The 18,338-nt window shown below is 40.4% G+C and overlaps 1 protein-coding gene across 2 annotated transcripts in view; it reads left to right on the top strand.

Annotated features, from left to right (window-relative positions):
• Positions 1-204: 204 nt before the first annotated feature.
• The window catches only part of RB195_007370 (uncharacterized protein), a gene marked incomplete at both ends in the record, with an annotated part of 44,829 nt that continues 26,695 nt past the window's right edge, over positions 205-18,338 (top strand). For both annotated transcript variants that reach the window (XM_064180960.1, XM_064180958.1), the window contains 36 exons: positions 205-379; positions 1,062-1,144; positions 1,212-1,313; positions 1,372-1,443; positions 3,979-4,139; positions 4,342-4,438; positions 4,505-4,605; positions 5,035-5,167; positions 5,226-5,389; positions 5,454-5,636; positions 6,571-6,685; positions 8,047-8,136; positions 8,294-8,431; positions 8,521-8,663; positions 10,126-10,275; positions 10,343-10,421; positions 10,473-10,604; positions 11,960-12,078; positions 12,618-12,740; positions 12,796-12,940; positions 13,059-13,253; positions 13,775-13,883; positions 13,969-14,045; positions 14,103-14,210; positions 14,310-14,417; positions 14,632-14,795; positions 15,068-15,188; positions 15,242-15,355; positions 15,501-15,697; positions 15,747-15,933; positions 16,375-16,556; positions 16,624-16,750; positions 16,801-16,926; positions 17,001-17,201; positions 17,846-18,043; positions 18,099-18,170. In XM_064180960.1, coding sequence (XP_064037788.1) covers positions 205-379; positions 1,062-1,144; positions 1,212-1,313; positions 1,372-1,443; positions 3,979-4,139; positions 4,342-4,438; positions 4,505-4,605; positions 5,035-5,167; positions 5,226-5,389; positions 5,454-5,636; positions 6,571-6,685; positions 8,047-8,136; positions 8,294-8,431; positions 8,521-8,663; positions 10,126-10,275; positions 10,343-10,421; positions 10,473-10,604; positions 11,960-12,078; positions 12,618-12,740; positions 12,796-12,940; positions 13,059-13,253; positions 13,775-13,883; positions 13,969-14,045; positions 14,103-14,210; positions 14,310-14,417; positions 14,632-14,795; positions 15,068-15,188; positions 15,242-15,355; positions 15,501-15,697; positions 15,747-15,933; positions 16,375-16,556; positions 16,624-16,750; positions 16,801-16,926; positions 17,001-17,201; positions 17,846-18,043; positions 18,099-18,170 — 4,791 coding nt within the window. The remainder of the gene's footprint in view (positions 380-1,061; positions 1,145-1,211; positions 1,314-1,371; positions 1,444-3,978; positions 4,140-4,341; positions 4,439-4,504; positions 4,606-5,034; positions 5,168-5,225; positions 5,390-5,453; positions 5,637-6,570; positions 6,686-8,046; positions 8,137-8,293; positions 8,432-8,520; positions 8,664-10,125; positions 10,276-10,342; positions 10,422-10,472; positions 10,605-11,959; positions 12,079-12,617; positions 12,741-12,795; positions 12,941-13,058; positions 13,254-13,774; positions 13,884-13,968; positions 14,046-14,102; positions 14,211-14,309; positions 14,418-14,631; positions 14,796-15,067; positions 15,189-15,241; positions 15,356-15,500; positions 15,698-15,746; positions 15,934-16,374; positions 16,557-16,623; positions 16,751-16,800; positions 16,927-17,000; positions 17,202-17,845; positions 18,044-18,098; positions 18,171-18,338) is intronic.

Genomic DNA, 18,338 nt, shown 5'->3' on the forward strand with positions numbered 1-18,338 from the left:
CACCAGGAGTTCGATTGGGGCGCGCCAGAACGCTCGAAGCCGTATCTTCCGGGCCGTTTTTTTTTACGGCAATTAGGAAGAAATGGACGGAATCACCCACCTCTCAATAATCTACGATCCCGTTTACGAATACTCCACCTGAAATCCGTATCACCTCAAATTCCTGAGGTGATGCCTTTAAGTTCAGTTTACCTTTTTTTGCAGATGGTGAGCAAGAATAAGAAAAGGCTGGAAGAACGAAAAAGAAAAGTGGCGGATCGATGTGAAGACAGAAGCATAATTGAAATCCCATCACAAAAGCGTAGGATATTTGGCAACGATGAAGCTACACTTGTTATTGAAGGTGTCGACAAAGAGAACGGATTTTGCGGGGAACAAGGTCAGACATTTTCATCGTACTTTTATGATTTCTTTGTTGCTTCTCGATGGTCAATTTTGAATCATAGTCAGAAATTCCCGTTGTTTTTACTTGAGTAGGTCGCGGGGAAACCTCACTGATTATCGTCCGCTCGTCCTGAAGAGATCCCAACATATAGTCGGGTCAACACGACATGAATCACGAGTGTAGTTGCGGTGCGTTTGCGTACGCGTCCGGAACGGCGCAGTGGAGGCAGCAGTTGGAATTGAGGTGGGGCCGCAGCAAAGTGCGGCGATGGGTGGTCTCAGCAAGGCTTTCACAACGCTCCTAGCCGCTCGCTCCACCGAAGCGCCTCGAGAGATGCCGCGTACGTAATTGCGTACGCGCTTCATGTCGTTTTGACCTTACTATAGTCAGTTTTGTGGTATGCTGCCTTCAATCAGCAGTGAAACTCTCGAGCTGCACCCCGTGTCTACAAAAAAATCCTGTTATACAATGTTATGCTTTAGTAATAAGCTGATTTGTTGCATATTCGCGTTGCAGATGTGAAATAAGAAAGTTGCAGTTGAACTGTATTCATTTTCTCAAAAACTCACATGACGTTAATACAGTGGTTAGAGTCGACGTAAAATTTTGTCCTGGAACAAAAAAAAAACTCATTGACGCTCTCTGAAAATTCTGTTTTTACCTCTGCTTCATTCAGCTTCCGCAATTTTACCTACTCGAGAGTATGTAGCACAACAACTGGTTATAGCGATTCGTGCAAAACAATTAGTTATTCTTGAGGTTGGTATTTTCTTTTTCTTCAGTTTCCAGAAATGGTCGAAATTAAGACTTCTTGTTAGGATTTTAGGGTCCTATAGGTTGTGGAAAAACATTCTTAGCATCGTATGCTGCAAGAGAGCTGAACATACCTTTAAAAGTTATGCAAATGGGAGACCAAGTTGACTCAAAGGTTTCAATTTATTACTTCTGTGTCTCTTTATGAGGTTCTACAGATCAAACACTTTCAGAGCTTCTTTGGTTCATATCACTGTTCAGAAGTTGCTGGACAGTTTTTGTGGAAACCCTCCAGTTTCAGTCAAGTATGTTGCTTGGTTCCAGTTTTCGTTATTCTGTATCTAAGGTAAAATTCTCAAATCGTTCGGCTCTGTCAATCTTTTAATATGTTCTGTAATCATTGTGAAAAAAAAGTTTGTTTGGGCAATTGTTACAGTTTGTAAGTGCTCACAGCCGCTTAGACCAAGCCATAGAGGGTTAAAGGCAATGCTTGTGCGCCTGTCGCCTGTGGCGCTTACATGGGATGCGGCTGCTGCAACAGTAATCAAATCAGCCACACTAAGTGACCCTTAACACACATATATGCAAGAGTTAAACCCCAGTCTAAATTCGAACAGAATGAATTTTTTTGTCAACTCGATCAGAACCAGACCATCTAAACAGAAGTACAATATTTACTTACCTAAACGCTTAGATGGTCCACTTTCACGGAATGCGGGCCTTAACTTCTTTCCCAGTCGTTTCATTCTCTCGCCATCGTCATACAACATGTCCTCAAGTTTCATGAGTGGCTTTGACTAATTCCTTGAGCAGTATCCTGTTGAGTTCTCAGCTGGTCCATCCGTGTAGCGAATCACCCCATCTCGTTAGCGGCCTCCCTCGAGGGCGTATAGCATCCTTCGGGATTGTGTATAGCGCTCTTTCAGTCCATCTGCCGTCTATTCTTCTCAAAGTGTTACTGGCCCCGTCTATTTTCCGCATTCGATGTATTTTCAATATTCATAGAATGCTTGAGATACAGTATTGTCAAAACGACATGAAGCACGGTGCACTTGCGTAAGCGGTTGCGCTCGAAGCGGCGTGGTGGAGAAAGCGGTTGGAATCGAGGTCCTCACTCGATCCTAACTGCTACGCTCCTCCGCACCGCATCGAGCCTAGCCATTACGCAACTGCACCATTCTTCATGTCGTTTTGACCCTACTATACATCTATGACAAATTTTTGGGAACCTTTCAGGGTTTATTCCCCCGTCCTAGTAGACGTTCTTCATGAATCGTGCCTTTTTCTGTTTATTTGCAGCCCTATTCTCTTCTCTATTTCGTTTAATTCCTTGACCATCGCCTCTGCTCCGTTGGTACTTCTCGAGAAGAGAACGATGTCGTGCTCAAAGCGAGAGGTTCGAGAGGAATCTTCAGTCAACACCTACGCCTCTTTCTTCCGTAGCAAGTGGTTTCATTATCCATTCTAATCCAGCCGTGAACAGCTTCGACTATACAGTATCAGCTTGTACCTCTTTTGCAATGGATGTCGTGAGTGGGCAGTGGAAAAGCTGCATGGTAGTGGTGCATCAATGGTAGCAATTGGGCTAGTGCCCTCACACATGACGCGTCCACACCTTGATTGCCCAGCGCTGAAAATGTTGCAGCTTTAATCCAGCTTGTTCTTGAGGTTGGGCTTCATCCAGCGTCCTAGATATGTGTCTGAGGATGATTTTGATGAGTACTATGTACAAGACCCTCAGCAACCATAACGGACGGTAGTTCCGAAGGTCCTCTCGGTCGTCTTTCTTATGGATAAGAACGGTTCGCGAGGTCTTCCACTGGAATGTGAAACTTTCAACTTTCTTCGTGAAGGTAGGACGCCATGTACGGGAGCTATGCTAGCTTTCATATTCTTGAAAGCGACTCGCACGTTCATGGTGGGGCCTCTCTATTGAATATGATTGGGCTTGTGTTAGGTATTGGGAAATGAAAAATTCTCGAGTGAAACGTCTTTGTGAAGATTTCCATCTTACGGCGAGAGAGATGCGAATCCCGTCCTCGTCCAACAATTCTTCTAGCGAAATATTGTGTTCGCTGAGGTCCCTTCTGCTTTCCTTCAGATCTGTCCTTCTTTATGTTGCTTCCAAGTTCTTCTTCTGCCTGTATATCGAAAGATACTCCAACGCTTTTCTGCAGCTAGTGTTTGCTACTAACTGCTCAATGAGCGATGCATTCGGATATAGCCCCAAAGCTCTTCTTCTTCTCAACAATTCCTTGGTGGTTTTTGAAATTTGTCCCATGTTTGTGATGCGCGACCTCGAGCAGCAGTTTCGTAATCCTCTAAGTAGCAGGTTGTAATCCATGTTTGGGTCCTCCTCGATGTGCCAGTCGCATCGGAATAAAGAATTCTCGAGTATGCAATCGTTGTAGACAACTCCTTTCCGCTCTCGTTGCCGATAACATATTCTTTTCCGTTGTGTGGCTAAGACGTATTTTCGCAAGAAGGAGACGGTGATCAGAACCACTACAAAAGGATGGTAGTACTGACACGTCAAGTAGGCACCACCTCTGGTTGGTGAGTATTGTGTCGACCTCCGCACTAATTGTGCCATTGAGCGATTCCTTTATCCACCGATGATGATCATTCTTCATGAAAAGAGAATTCCCATGAAAGAGGATGGAGAAAGAGCTCATTTTAACGTACAGAGTCACCTCTATGGGATGGTAAACCGTTGCGGAAGTAAGTACAATACTTGCGTTCTATAATTTGAACGCACTCAACAGTGTGCAAACTAGGCCAACTTCGCATTAAATTGGTGCCGTCGTTCATTTTGGGTCTGAATATATTGTATGTTTCAGTGGCTGAGTAATTCGTGTTTAATTTTGCTGGAAGATATCGATTTGGCTAATGCTGATGTTGTATCTACAGTCGTACAACTAGCATCTGAAAGAAGTGCAGTTCTGCCATCCGGAGAAGTTGTGCCGTTTCATAAGGATGTTCGGATCTGTGTAACTCTAAGGTTTGCTCCTTTCTTAGTGTTGTTTCTGTTTAGCAGAGATACTGCAAGAAAGAATCGCAAGTTTCAACAGTGAATTATTTTTGATCTTCGATCGATGAACATGAAGAAATGAAGAAGAATGAATAGTAGTATTGCTTGATTAGGATTAGTGAAGGGCAGAACTTACGTTATCACATCCGTGCTTACAACTTTATTCCTTTAGTGGTAAAGGGAAAAAGAGTGGTATACTTGATGGTGTGCCAGTTCGAATAGAGCTCCAACAATTAACTGACGACGAACTTCGTCGGCTCATTTCTAAGGTTAGACTCTTGTCTTCCGTTGAATACTAGGGTTTGTTAATGACGTTAACGAGTTTTCATGCATAGGCATCACCACGAGTTGCTCATCTGGCGAAAACCCTTGTTTCGATTTTTCGAACCATAGAAGGTGCCCCGCCAACTGCAAACTCTCGACAGCTCACATCTTCGTAAGTTACTTGTTGTTTTTCTCTATTACTTTGGGATCATTACCAAAAGAGAGCGGAGGCAGCAGAGGTTGCTGATTTAACTGCGACCGTTTTTGTTTTTTTTTTCACTTAACTAATATTTTCTTCATTTTTCGTCTTAGTACTTACTATGCGCTGCATCTTTATTAATTTCAATTATACATACTGTTCGTATACATTCATATGTTCTCTTTTATTTTGTTCTCAATCGGGGCCCTTAGGTCTAAGAATCAGTCTTAGAGGATCTATTACATGTAAACTAAAGTTACTAAGAGAAAAAAGTAGGTTGGAGCGTCAAGAAATAAGAGCGGATTTGAGTGCCCTCCGCTCTCCCACCCCAACTACATTTTTCTTCCCCCCTTTTTTTTTCTTTGTAACCTCATTAAGTTACATGTCTACCACCTTTTGCAGAGACTTACTGCGTGGATGTGCTCGACTCAACAAACTTACTGATCTTTCGTCTAACATGGCTATTTTCACAGAACTTGTCGATACATGGTGTCTCGCTGATCCAACAGAAAGATCATTTGGATTATGTAAGAAAGTAAGCATCCGTCCACTATTCGATTATCTCTCGTGTTTTATGTGAAGCAATTTTTCAGCTGGCTGATCACTTGCTAATCACCGCTGATCAAGTCTCTTTTCACCTTTTTCTGCGACAACCCACATTTTCTCACGACGAACGCTTTTGCACCGTGGGACGATGTCGTCTGCCAAGTTCTCCTTCTCTTCATGGTTCCCAGAGGCACCGTCTTGGCCACACTAGGTTGGTGGTGACTTGTGGGAGTTGTCAAACGTATTTCACGTAACATTGTAACGGTTACTTTTAGGGATGTTTTACAGCTCATGGAACGCTTAGCTGTGTGTGTCCAAAATCGGGAACCTGTACTGCTTGTTGGTGAGACTGGCGTGGGAAAAACGTCCGTTGTCCAGTTCTTAGCTTCTGCAGTCAATGTAACTTTGAAAGTTGTCAATCTTAGCCCTTATTCAGATGCGGATGAATTGATTAGCGGGTAAGTTCTTGCATCTCACGCTAGTCGTAAAGTACTGGGTCGTCATTTTTTTCAAAATGAAAAAATACCTAGAAGTAAAAAAATAGTTTCAAATGTTGTATATCATTCGATAGAGAATTTCTATGTCTACGAGAGCAGTCCTATCCTGCTTTTCATTTTTTATGACTCTAGTTCTTGCAAATGATTGAAATTGAATGTTGGTTTGACAAAACGAATCATTTTTGACACCTTCACTTTTTGGAATTAATCGAGGTAATAGGGCTGTTTGTGAGATTTGTATTGTGCATATAAGGGATTGATTGAAGTATGAGAGGTTTAAAGAAAATTTGGAAAAAAACACTGAGAAAGGCAAAGATAAGCATAAAAAACTAATAAGAAGAATAAAAGAATTATTGAGCGATGAGAGGAAGACGGTGGAAACTGTGAGGAAAATTGCAGCTTAAATACTATCAACTAATTAGCAGTAGTTTTTTTTTGTTTTCAAAAAGAAAAACTGGAGAGAAATCAATTCTTCTTCGACCCGTAACAGCTTGGTCGACCGATGTATGATACGTTCTCAGGATAGGAATTCCCAATTTTGAAGCACGATGACCAACGGCAAGCGCTATAGCTAAGCATTCTTTCTCCCCCTATACACGGTAGAAAGCTCTGCCTCAGCGGCCTCATCGTTTAGATTATATGGAAGAAAAAAATCCACTTGACTCTCCAGTTTAGTGATCTGAAAATGTGATAAACTGAAAAATGAGAATAATACAGTCTTGTAGAGTAGAAAATTCTATTTCGAATAATATATAAATAATAATTTCGAATAATAAGAATAATATATAAGTCGCTTACATAAGTTTAAAAGGTTGGAGAAATTAGCGGTGAAAATACTTCACCAAACCAGATTACTATGCCAGGTCATCCAATCTTCTGACTCATAATCTTCAAGGTTCAAACCAGCCAGTGTAGCTCACGTACTAAGCCCTTTTACACATTTCTACCACGACGTTTTTACGAGCAACTTCGATGTCGCAAAAAATAAGAAATTCCTTTCCCACTTGGAGGTATTTTCTATTTGCTTCTTTGTTTTTATTTTTGCTTCAATTTTTATACTTTAGTTTTTTCCTCTCTGTCTTTTCTATTATTTATTCAGCTACTATTTTTGTTATTCATTCAGTCATTTCTTGTTCTGTTCAAATTATTGTCCATTGATAGCTTGTGAACATCTTCTTTCGCTTTTTTTTTAGGGAGAGAGCAACGAAGTCTTCTGCTTTAACATTAACGCTAAAGGCTTTGTGTGAAAAGTAATATATCATTGTAAAGTTTGGATCTAGTCCTTTAAAATGCGCTTCCGTTTTGTTTGGTGCTTCTAAAAAAGGACTAAATTCAAAAGCGGCGTATCACTAAATTGACACTATGGAACTCTAAATTCTTCCACAAAAATCCCAATATGGTAAATTTTGTGGTGGGCTGGCCTTGAAAGCCAAAATAGCAGGACTGCGTGTCAGTAGAACGAAAAACCTCCGACACATCTTTCTCTATCACTATAATGCAATAATCAATGCGGTTAAACTAGCAAGAATACGATGCAAAATTTGTAGAGAAGAGGTCCAATCGGGAATCTTTTTTTGAAAACAAGCAGAAATTGACACCTGGCACAATAGTTTCAAAATTGTTAGCGGGTAGTCCATTAGTCGATAAAAATTCCAGAAAAAAAAGATGGGCTGTGAAAGATTGCAATGCAGTTGAGACAACATTGTAAACACCGATACCGGATTATCACACTAATTAATTTTCCTTATGTATTCTTCGATTTTGTTTGGTGCTTCAAAAAAGTACTAAATTCAAAAGCGGCGTATCACTAAATTGACTCTATGGAACTCTACATTCTCCCACAAAAATGTGCTTCAATATTTTTGCATTGAAAGCTTTGTTGAGTTGATTAATGAGAATACATGAAAAAGCAAAAAGCGAAGGATCATATTCATCAACGTAATACAATGCTATCTAGACAATTGTATTAGAGAAGCACGTGTCGGAGGTATTGCTTTTTTTCTACTTGCAGTTCTGCCATTTTGCATATTTTGCTCATTTTTCTCATGCGCATATAACAGACGCTCATTTTAAAGTATTAGGTCCAAGCTTTACAGTGACTTTCCAGTTCCAGAGTTCCATTTGGAGACTTCTGCTTCAATGTTAAGTCGTCTTTCAAAAAAGAAAAAAGAAACAGAAAAACACATTCATTAACGTAATGGAGCAAATATTTGCTTAGAGTTTCATTATTATCAATTCACTGTTTTGATGACAACAATAAGAAATTGTTAAAAATAAGAAAGAATTAATGGCCGACGTTCGATGACATATTGCCATTTCATAAAATTTGTTGTTGCAAATATGGAGGAAAAATAACTCGATAATGATTTAGGCTTGTATTTCAACTGGTCGATACAGAGATTACCTTACGGTGGTAATTGCAACCGCCGAGAAGGCCTTGATGAGAAAATCCACTAGAAAGGTAAATGAGTCGTTTTATAAATGTTGTTTCGTTAGTTCAGTCAGAACGGTGAGTTTTTGCGTCTTAAGTGGTACGTAATGACAAGTAGTAAATGCTAATGAGGAAACCACAATCGGATTAGATTATACGTTATGGATTGTTGCGGTGTGATGTTCAGGATCCTCGATGGGCTTCTGTCATAGTTCGTGCGAGACGGATACGTGATGGTTTGGATCGAGGTGCTACTCCCTTCACTTTAGCTCGTGGAGTAGTGCTGGAAGCTGCGCAAGAGGGACACTGGCTATTAATTGATGAAGTATTTTCTTTCCATTTGGAATTGGCATCAATTAACTCAGAGTTACTTACTACTAGTTGTTTTTTTTTCGTTTAATTGCGAATTTTTAGATAAATTTGGCTCCTCCTGAAAGTCTTGATGCAATTGTGCATGCAATTTCGAATGACGTACATCCCAATTTCCGCCTTTTTGCTTGCATGAATCCAGCAACAGATGCTGGGAAAAGAAGACTACCTGCAAGCGTACGTACACGGTAGGTTGTTTCACGATTAGTAGTTGTACATTTTTCCAACTCTCAATTCGAACTCTTATACCTGTGTTTTTTTCTGATTTGTAAGCGCTGACATTTGACATGACAACAGGCGAGTTTTCTTCTACTGGCAAGGAAGCTTATTGCCCCCTTCTGTGGCCCTGTTTTCTAATTTTCTTAAATTACTGGTGTAATGATTTCCGTTAAGGAAAATATTCATGAACAGCGCTTCAGCTACCTAGCCCTTGAAGAAAGGTGTAAACGGCTACAACTTTGCGAAGAAGTCTCTTGTCTTTCCATTCATCTTGATTCAGTTGTTAAAGTCTGCTAGCCACAATTTCGGATTCGTATATCAGGACTGTGCATCATTTTTGATCATTTTCACTAGACAGCTAAAACGTTAGAATCAAAAAGAAATAGAAATTGCAGCAAAAGCTGAGAAGGAAGTATATTTCTATGTTTTTATCTACCACTGCTACCTCTCCTTGATCTTTAGCCCTGTCTTTTCTCTAACTACGTGCGCTGGCTCAACACTCGAACGATTTTGGCTCCGAATTAGCTTTTATGGGATTTTCGTTTCTTTTTTTTTTGGTTTACACCAAGAAGACGGTCTTTTTTCTCCCATCTTTTATTTTCTGGTCCTCTATCTGACGCGTAGCCCACATTTGCTTCTTGCCCATTTTCTACTGTAGCCCACACCCAAGACATCATCGTCTTTTGAACTCCTGTAGTCTTCACACTTGCGGGTTCAAAGTAGCTTTTTACCGAAGTATTCTCTCCGTTGAAACGAAAAATTTGGAGGAAATTATTATTCACTTGGGATACTGGAAAACTGTAAGATTGTTACTAAGGGCGCATTAAGGACGTAGCACTGATCATCTAGATGATCCATTAAGGGACATCTTAGCTATCTTTTAAGCATGTAACCTGTACCCGCCAGATAAGTATAGTTGGTTGTGTGTTGTAGTGCAGCGATTTCGCAGCAGCGCTACTCTATTGATGCTATTATAGAGAAAAACAGATGTCTTGTCACTTTCCGGAATCGTTAAAATCTGACGATTTCTGTAAATACATGAAGAGGTATCTAATCTAATATACAACAGTAGACACAGCAAACCATAACTTGAACTTAATTTTGAATTCAAACCCAGCTCCCAGCATTAGAGTGTTCATTTTGTTCTATTTGTACTTTACTTTTGCACATATTGACACGTTGTAACTGCAGTAGCTGTACTAATTACACTTATAATAACTCTTGAAAGTGCGATACAAATCCTTAGATTTGTTGATTTTTGGATAAGGTCGTTTTTCACGAGAGGCATAACATTATATTTGCAAACACCAGTAAAATTTGGCATGCCATCATTTTCATGTCGGGAAAATCAAGAATACTGCTTGTGTGTGAAATCTGCAAATTCAGTTTCTAATTGAAGTGTTTGTGTATTTTCTATTTTTTTTTTTTGAGATTTGTCGAATTCTATGTGGACGAAGTTACTGATGCTCACCAGCTGGCCTTAATTGTTTCGACCTATCTTCCTTCAATGAACGCAGCTGCTGTCGCTAAGCTGGTGAACTTCTACCTCTACGCTAAACAACTCTATCCATCCAGCTACAGGTTCAGTCAATTTTCTATAAAAATTCTAAAAAAGGATGAAGTTTCGAATTAATTATATGCGTTTTAGTTTACGTACTTTTTGTCGAGCCCTTACGTTTGCTGCCGAAAATATGTTTGGAAGTGAAGAAAGGTCTTTGTATGAAGGGGTATGTTTGAAATTTTCGCTTATGGTCAATTGCCCCAGTGTAAAATTGTAGGTGTGCATGGCATTCCTCACAAATCTCGATGCTGAGGCGAAAGAGAAAATGCGCAGTAAAATTGGACAAACTTTTCGTGTGAATTCGAAAGTTCCTATGCCTTCTCCTTCTGGAAAAGCTGACTATGTTCAGGTATGTCTTCTACATATAACGAGAATGCCTGAGTGTGCCATATGTATGTAAATCACCAAGGATGTTTGCTTGGAGCAAACTCTACACACAGACAGTTTGGAATTGGTTGCAGTGAAAATTTTATCTGCTCATTCATAGGTTGCGTTGTTAGAATCCGCACGAGAAACCTTTTATGTAAAAAGTTATTTGTTTCACCCAATGTACAAAGATACGAAAAATGCTATATTCCATCTAGAAGATCCTTGGTATATTCCATCTAAAAGATCCTTGCTGAGAAATTTCACATGCGCCCTGCTCCTCTATGATTTCCTTGATCCTAAAGCGAGCATGCTGCCCTCAACTGATCGTCGTTCATAACCGTGAACTCTGCTTCGATTGCGCCCCTGAGGGAGTTGACGTTAGGGTCCCCGTACTCGTTTGTCTCTTGACTATGCCCCACACTTACTCACCTACCAGCACTCTAGAGGTAGGGGTGTTAGGGAGCCAAAATTCAAATTGCAGTGGCTAATTGTTTTAAGCTTGGCGGATCTAGAGGGTGACAAATTACGTGTGGTACAGGAGAAACTATCCGCGGACAATCGTCAAGCTCACACCCAAAACGGAGACCAATTCCCAAATTAAGGTCCCTGGATATTCTAAAGTCATGTCTTTAGCTCCTGGGATGGTCGTTAGAGTCCTTTATTTCTGCCTAAGCTGATTTTTTTTTTGCGTGAATGGAGGAGATCTCGTCGGACTTTTTTGGTGCTGTATTTCTTCGTCGTGTACAATCGGTCTTGGGTTCCTGAAGAATTTAATAATTTCGGTGAGCGTCTTTCCGGCACAAAAGCATCCTATAGTACAATCACCGTTCGTTTTCTACCAGCGATTTGCCAAGCTCTGCCATTCTGAGGTTATGAGAATGTTATATATTTAGTTAAATTTACTTTGTTTTTTGTTCGGAATCTAACGACGTACCCTAGGAGGCTTTTTTCAATGGATTTTGTTTACGCATCTACTCACGTCGTACACGTTGGTTACGAGTGTTGTTGTAATCTTGAATCGTCATTTTGCACAATATATCTAGTCTCTTGAGTTGCAATGCTGAGATTTTACAGTAAACTGTGTCAAACCATTTCAAATATGTGGAAATTGAAAGGGCGATACTTAACAAATCTGGTTACCTCGAGTAGTTTTCTATTTACGCCGAATCATTTGCGGACTGATATAGTAAAAATTATAAAAAATAACAGAGTATCTGCCAAAATTGCTTTTCTTTTGATGGCGGAATAAAAAAATACGTTGGATCCCGGGTTTATTCATCATACTTAAGGAAGCGATGTTTTTTTTTTAAATTTTCCCTATAGATTTGTCTATAGGTTGAAGGCTACTGGATAGAACGTGGTTCGAATCTACCTCAGGAAGATCCTAATTATGTGGTTACGAAGACAGTGAAAGCAAATTTGGCCGAAATTGCTAGGATAACATCTAGCGGAAGGTTTGTTCAGTCACGAATATTTCCTTCTTTCTGGCTATTTTTGTAGAATCAAATGAAGTGTGTATGGTGACAATTGAACATCTTGGCAGGATGGTTAGTTGTAACTTGCTAGGTTGAGAAGAGAATTAGTAATGAAAAGGTGACAGAAAGAATGTATAGTTTTCTAGCAGCATTTGCTAGATCCTCAGTTCCTAGGATCTGTTGTTTTGGTGCCCCACTATTATCTTATGCTATAGTTGAGTCAAAACGACGTGAAACACGGACCGTTGTGCAAGCTGCCGCGCTCGGAAGCGGTGCGGTGGAGACAGTGGTTGGAATCGAGGTGGAACCATGGCGAACTGCAGAGGTGTGTGGCTGTAGCGTGGCTCCTTACACGATCCCAACCGCTACGCTCCACCGCTCCGCTTTGAGCGCAGCGGCTTGCGCAAATGTCCGTGTTTCATGTCGTTTTGACCCGATTATACACGAATTGAATCTTTTGACTTTGATTCTTTGACCATATTCTCGATTTTATCAATTTTGTTATTTTGTTTATTTAGGTTTCCTATACTTTTGGAAGGCGAGACTAGTGCTGGAAAAACGTCCATTGTCTGTCACCTTGCTCGCGTAACCGGCAACGCCATCATCCGTATCAACAATCATGAACATACCGACGTTCAGGAGTAAAGTTTTTGTAAAGTTATGTGTTATTTCAGCGCGTTAATCGAGAAATCATAGGTATATGGGATCATACGTCGGCGATGCTAATGGACGTCTAGTCTTCCGCGAAGGCGCTCTTGTAAAAGCTGTAAGAGAAGGAATTTGGGTTATCTTAGATGAACTGAATCTCGCTCCCACCGACATCATCGAGACTTTGAATAGAGTGAGTAAATGTTTATTTTCACCTCAATCAAACTTATCGGTTCTCAAAACCTGCTTTCCTCTTGTTTAGCACAGTTCATTCTTATATTTCATTTTTAAAGCCGTTTTCCCTTTTTTAGTTGCTAGACGACAACCGCGAGTTGTTTGTGCCAGAACTCAACACCGTGGTCCAAGCCCACCCTCGATTTCGCCTTTTTGCCACACAAAATCCTGCTGGAAGCTACGGTGGACGTAAGCGACTCTCACGTGCGCTTATGTCTCGGTTTGTGGTGCTAAAATTCGACAATTTGCCGCTGGATGAGCTCTCTTCAATGGTCAGTTATTAGAAATTCGTGTGTGATGTGCTATAAGGTTGTGAATAATTCGAAGTGCCAGCTTTATCAGAAAAAAGAACTTATTTAAGAGTAAGACTTAGATAGTAATTGAGCTCTTGTCCTGCAAAAGTGAATTACTTCGTTTTTTCAAAGATAACTGTGTTTTACAGTCGAATGATGAGCGCTCATACGTTTTGTGCTCGTTGTGGAATTTATTCTTGATTCATTCAAAGCAAGTTGATCTTGCAGTTGTTGGCTCCTTTTCTGAGGTTCTGAAGTAGAGTGCTAGGTATCTTTTTGAACCTATTAAACGAAAGTAAAATATCACTCTCTTCTCATTTTCAAACGTTTTTTGATTCCTCATACCTTCATTTCAATTTTGCACTTAGGAATTAAAATGCAAAAATATTTTATAAATAGAAATTCTGCCATTCTCAGTTAATCTGTGTTCAGCGACTGTTTACCATGATAGTATTTGGAATAATTTTGTTGACTCAAGGCTTACAGCTCAACACTTTAAGGTTTGTGTACGTTGTGGTGTACATACATCGGCTGCCACTAAAATGATCAATGTCTTATCGAAACTTCGTTTGAAGCGTTCTGTCAGCGGTCTTTTCTCGGCGAAAGATGGTAGGTCAATATTCTAGCGTGGAGTTTTAATTCCATAATCAGATTGGAAGTATATGGGTTTGCCGAAATCCTCTAATGTTTCTAGGTCTCATGACTTTAAGAGATGTGTTTCGATGGGCTACACGACTAGCCACGGATTCCACGTGTGATGATTGGCTTCAGGTCGTTGTATAATATAATGAATATCTTTGATTTTTTTTCTCACACTAGTTGCTTTAGATACTTGCAAATCATGGGTTCTTTCTGCTTGCCGGACGTTGCCGAATCAAGAAGGATATGGAGTCGGTAATAGAAACCCTTGAAAATGAGCTGAAGCGGAAGATTGAGGTATTTCTGGTTTTCCTTTAACGCGTCATACAATCCTAGCTTGGCCGATGACGTAGGATATAATGTTAGCTTCTTGCGCCAGAAGTTTCTTTTTTCTAGCCATCGAAGTTATTCGCTGTGGATTCACCATACATGCCGAAGGACGTAGTCGCGGAAGGCATTGTGATGACTTTGGGAATGAGGCGAATGTTAGTGATGACCGAGCAGGTAGACAACATTCATTTCTCGACTTTGTCTTACGTGTTCATTTCTTCTTTTTCTCTTCTACCAGCTTATTGTCACCCGTTCCCATGCCCATCACGAATGCTGCTAAATTTCTTTTGATCCTAAATTGATCCAAATTTACTCGCTTTTTTATTTCTTTTTATTTCAAGCAGACAGTAATCTTCCTTTCCTCATACTTCAATTGGTTTTGGTTCAGGCGTGGCTTAGAAATGAAGCAGTACTTGTGGTTGGAGAAACTGGAGGCGGGAAGACTAGTCTAGCTCAAGCTATGGGTAGGGGCAGCCTAATTACCATCAACTGTCACGAGAAGACCGAGACGGCTGACCTGCTGGGAAGATTGCGACCTAGAGAGAACGGAGGGTAAATAATTATTTTTTATGATTGCTTCGAGGTGGCTTTATGTAAAGTTAGAATGAGTTATAAAAACCTGTATTCAACACTTTTCAATGGAACCAAAACATCTGATGAAGATATTTTGGGCGCATACATATTACTTGCAAATTTTGTTACGAACATTTAGTTAAAAATGCAAATTTCAATGCTTTTATGTTTGGATCCTCCATTTAAAAGTCATCGGATTTCTCTCATCTTTTATTTACATTTGAATCTTCTGACTTTACTGTTCTTAACAGGTTTGTGTGGTCGGACGGCATTGTGATCTCGGCAATGAAAAGTGGAGTCCCACTACTAATTGATGAAATATCATTAGCTGAAGATGCTGTACTAGAAAGACTGAATCCGTTGTTTGAGGAGGTTAGTGTTCAAAAGCAGTCCTTCTAGCTTTCACACAAAATATCAACTCACAGGACCGCAAATTGCTCTTGTCCGAGGCTGGTGTTGAAGCTCATTCTATTAGTGCCAAAGATGGCTTTCAAATAATCGCAACCATGAATCCAGGAGGGGACTACGGTAAAAAAGAAGTGGGTCTTTTTCGTGAAATTAACTTCTATTTCTGCACGTATGTTGATTCAAACTCAATGAAACCTAGTAAAATGCAAAGAAAAGCCAATGTTTTTTACGGCTGGACGGGAAAATCTGTAAAAGTTCCTACTTAATTCGCTTCAGTTGTCGAAAGCACTTCGAAATCGCTTCACGGAGATCTGGTCGAGTTGCGACTACGAAGAGAACGAGCTCTTAGCTATATTTGATCTAAGAGTCACTGAAAAGCTGAAGAATTATCATCATGACCGAAGCAAGTCACCAGCACGGCTGGTTATCAGTTGGATCACCGAGTTCTTCAAAAAATACAAACACGCATTCAGGTAAGACCATGAACAAAGCAAATAACGAATAGGAGAACACTGTTTTTAGACATTCCCCATCTGTTCGAGACATAGTAGCCTGTGCGGAGATTTATGCAGCCTGTATAGCCAGTGGAATAGGCCGAACTACAGCAGTACATGAGGCTGTATCGGCTGTTTTTTTGGATGCATTTGGGAGTTTACCCGTGAGGATGTCTGTTCACCTTGAATCAGTGCGCAAGGACGCGGAAGAGCTGGTAGGTCAACCACTCATTGTAGCATCCCATTCATGAGTGATACTTCTAGGTTTATTTTGTAAATGTAGAAGCTTGTTTGACGTTCTTTTCTTGTTGGTTTTCACATATTAATCACCACACATATGAACAAAAAGGGAAACATCGGAATTTTTCCTTTTTATAAAAGGATCAAAACGACTCTAAGCCTGCTGCAGTTGTATACGCTGAGGCTGCGCTTCATGTCGGACCCTACTCACTCCTGTAGTCCGCCCGCAGCCAACGAGAGTCTCACATCGATCGCAATAGCACGCTTCACCGTGCAACGTCGAAGGGTATACAGTTGCACCGGGCTTCAAGTCGTTTTGATCCGACTATGCGTGATAGGAATTGCTCTTATTTTCGATTATTATTATTGAATTGTCGTCTTTCCTTGTTATTCGTTAGTTAATTGGTTCTTTAAAGCTTCGTCAACTTTCCCCTGACGATGGAACCGTGGATTCTACGTCACTGAACTTACGTGAAGGTGTGGGCAAAATATCAATAGGACAAATCTCGATTCCTTACGGACCGATACCACCATCTAAGCCTAAGCTTTTTTCCTTCCGTGCGCCGACATGCATTTCAAATTTTTATCGTATCGCTAGGTACTTTGTTTGCTAAAATAGGTTGAGAACTTACTTGACGTATAATTTGATTTTCCGCATGTTTCAGAGGTCTACTAATCAATAAACCAATCTTACTGGAAGGTGCGCCTGGTTGCGGAAAATCAAGCATGGTGATGGCGTTAGCGCAACTGACAGGACATCCCATCACGAGATTAAACCTGTCTGATCAAACTGTAAGAGAGCCGGTTTATCAAGCTTCATTTGACCAATTTATATTTCCCAGGATCTCTCGGATCTTTTTGGTCGCGATGTGCCAGTGTGTACAGAGGATGGCAGCTTATCCTTCCAATGGGAAGATGGACCAGTACTGCGAGCCATTAAAAAGGAGGAGTGGGTACTTCTAGATGAGGCATGTTTTTGTACTGTATCTTGTGCATGTCCTTGCAATTTTATTACTTTATGGTAGTGCCTTGTTGTCTTCAGATGAACCTCGCATCTCAAGCTGTTCTGGAGGGTTTGAATGCGTGCTTCGATCACAGAAGAATTCTTTACATACCTGAGCTGGGTCGTTCTTTCGAAGTCCCGCCAGGCAACAACTGTCGATTCTTTGCTTGCCAAAATCCTCGCTCACAAGGTGGAAACCGACGCGCGCTCCCGAAATCTTTTGTAAATAGGTTCACTAATGTAAGTCAATCTTATTATCAGAGGTTCTCAGTAACATAAGTTCTTTCACTCTCAAATGTTATGCAAGTTCGTATAAGTGAATGGAACACTGAAGAATGAAAATGTGACATTACGTGAAGGTGTGGCTCTCTCTCGTGAAGTGAATTTCTGTCTTTTCAAGTATAAGTGCCAGTGATTGTGATAACTCAGGTGACAGATACTTAGGGCTCAGCCTCTATGTAGAGGAAGAAATTAGGCATATAGGTTCTTGGATGGCCGGTCTTCACTACTTTCTTCACTGTTCTGACATTCTTCTTTTTATCTGTCTCTACATCTCTGTTTCCTTACTATGTAGCTGACTACTTTTCTTGCCTTTCTGTGCAGAAAGCGGAGTTGTGGTCTAGACGACGTAACAGAATTTCGTGAGGTTTGACGAGATGGACCTTGGTGACCCAACCTTGATCGCTACGCAGTTCTGTACTTCTAAGCAGATAATAACTGACTCATTTTGTTGTACGTATTATTGAGAGTTGCATGCTCCGGAAGCGATATTGCAGATAGCTGAGTTTTGTGTGTAATTCACTTAATTTAGTAATTCACCGGTAATCAGTTCCATTGTGACATCGGACCGGTTTTTTTTTATTTACCCATGTATTTTTTTTCAGATTTACGTCGAAGATCTAACAAAGGAAGACATCTTATTCATCCTGAAAGAGCTACCAACAGCTGCACAAATTGGAGATGTTCGCCTCGAAGCAATGGTATCTATCACCATGCATCTTGCTGCCGAACATGATCTTCTTGGTGGTCCCTTTTCTTTCAATCTAAGGGATCTCCTTCGCTGGGTCGATTTGTTTCAGAAGGCAAGTGTTCGTGTTGTTGTTCTACATCTTGTCTCATTTCTTTTTTTTTCTTCAGAACAATAACATGTCTACATGCTTTGACATTTTATTCCTGAGTAGAATGAGAAGGACAGAAGATCGTCAGAGGGTTTGTTTAGTCTAGTTTTATTTCGAATTCAGTTTATTTTACACTATTTTTACTGTTGCGATATCATAAGATCCTAGAGAGCCGTTCATGCTTTTTTTCATATCCGACGACTTTTTTTTTAAAAGGTGGCCGAAAAATTTAATTTTCTTGGTGTATCGCTCTGTATAT

This window comes from Necator americanus, chromosome I (assembly GCF_031761385.1).
Source record: "Necator americanus strain Aroian chromosome I, whole genome shotgun sequence".
Classification (NCBI taxonomy): domain Eukaryota; kingdom Metazoa; phylum Nematoda; class Chromadorea; order Rhabditida; family Ancylostomatidae; genus Necator; species Necator americanus.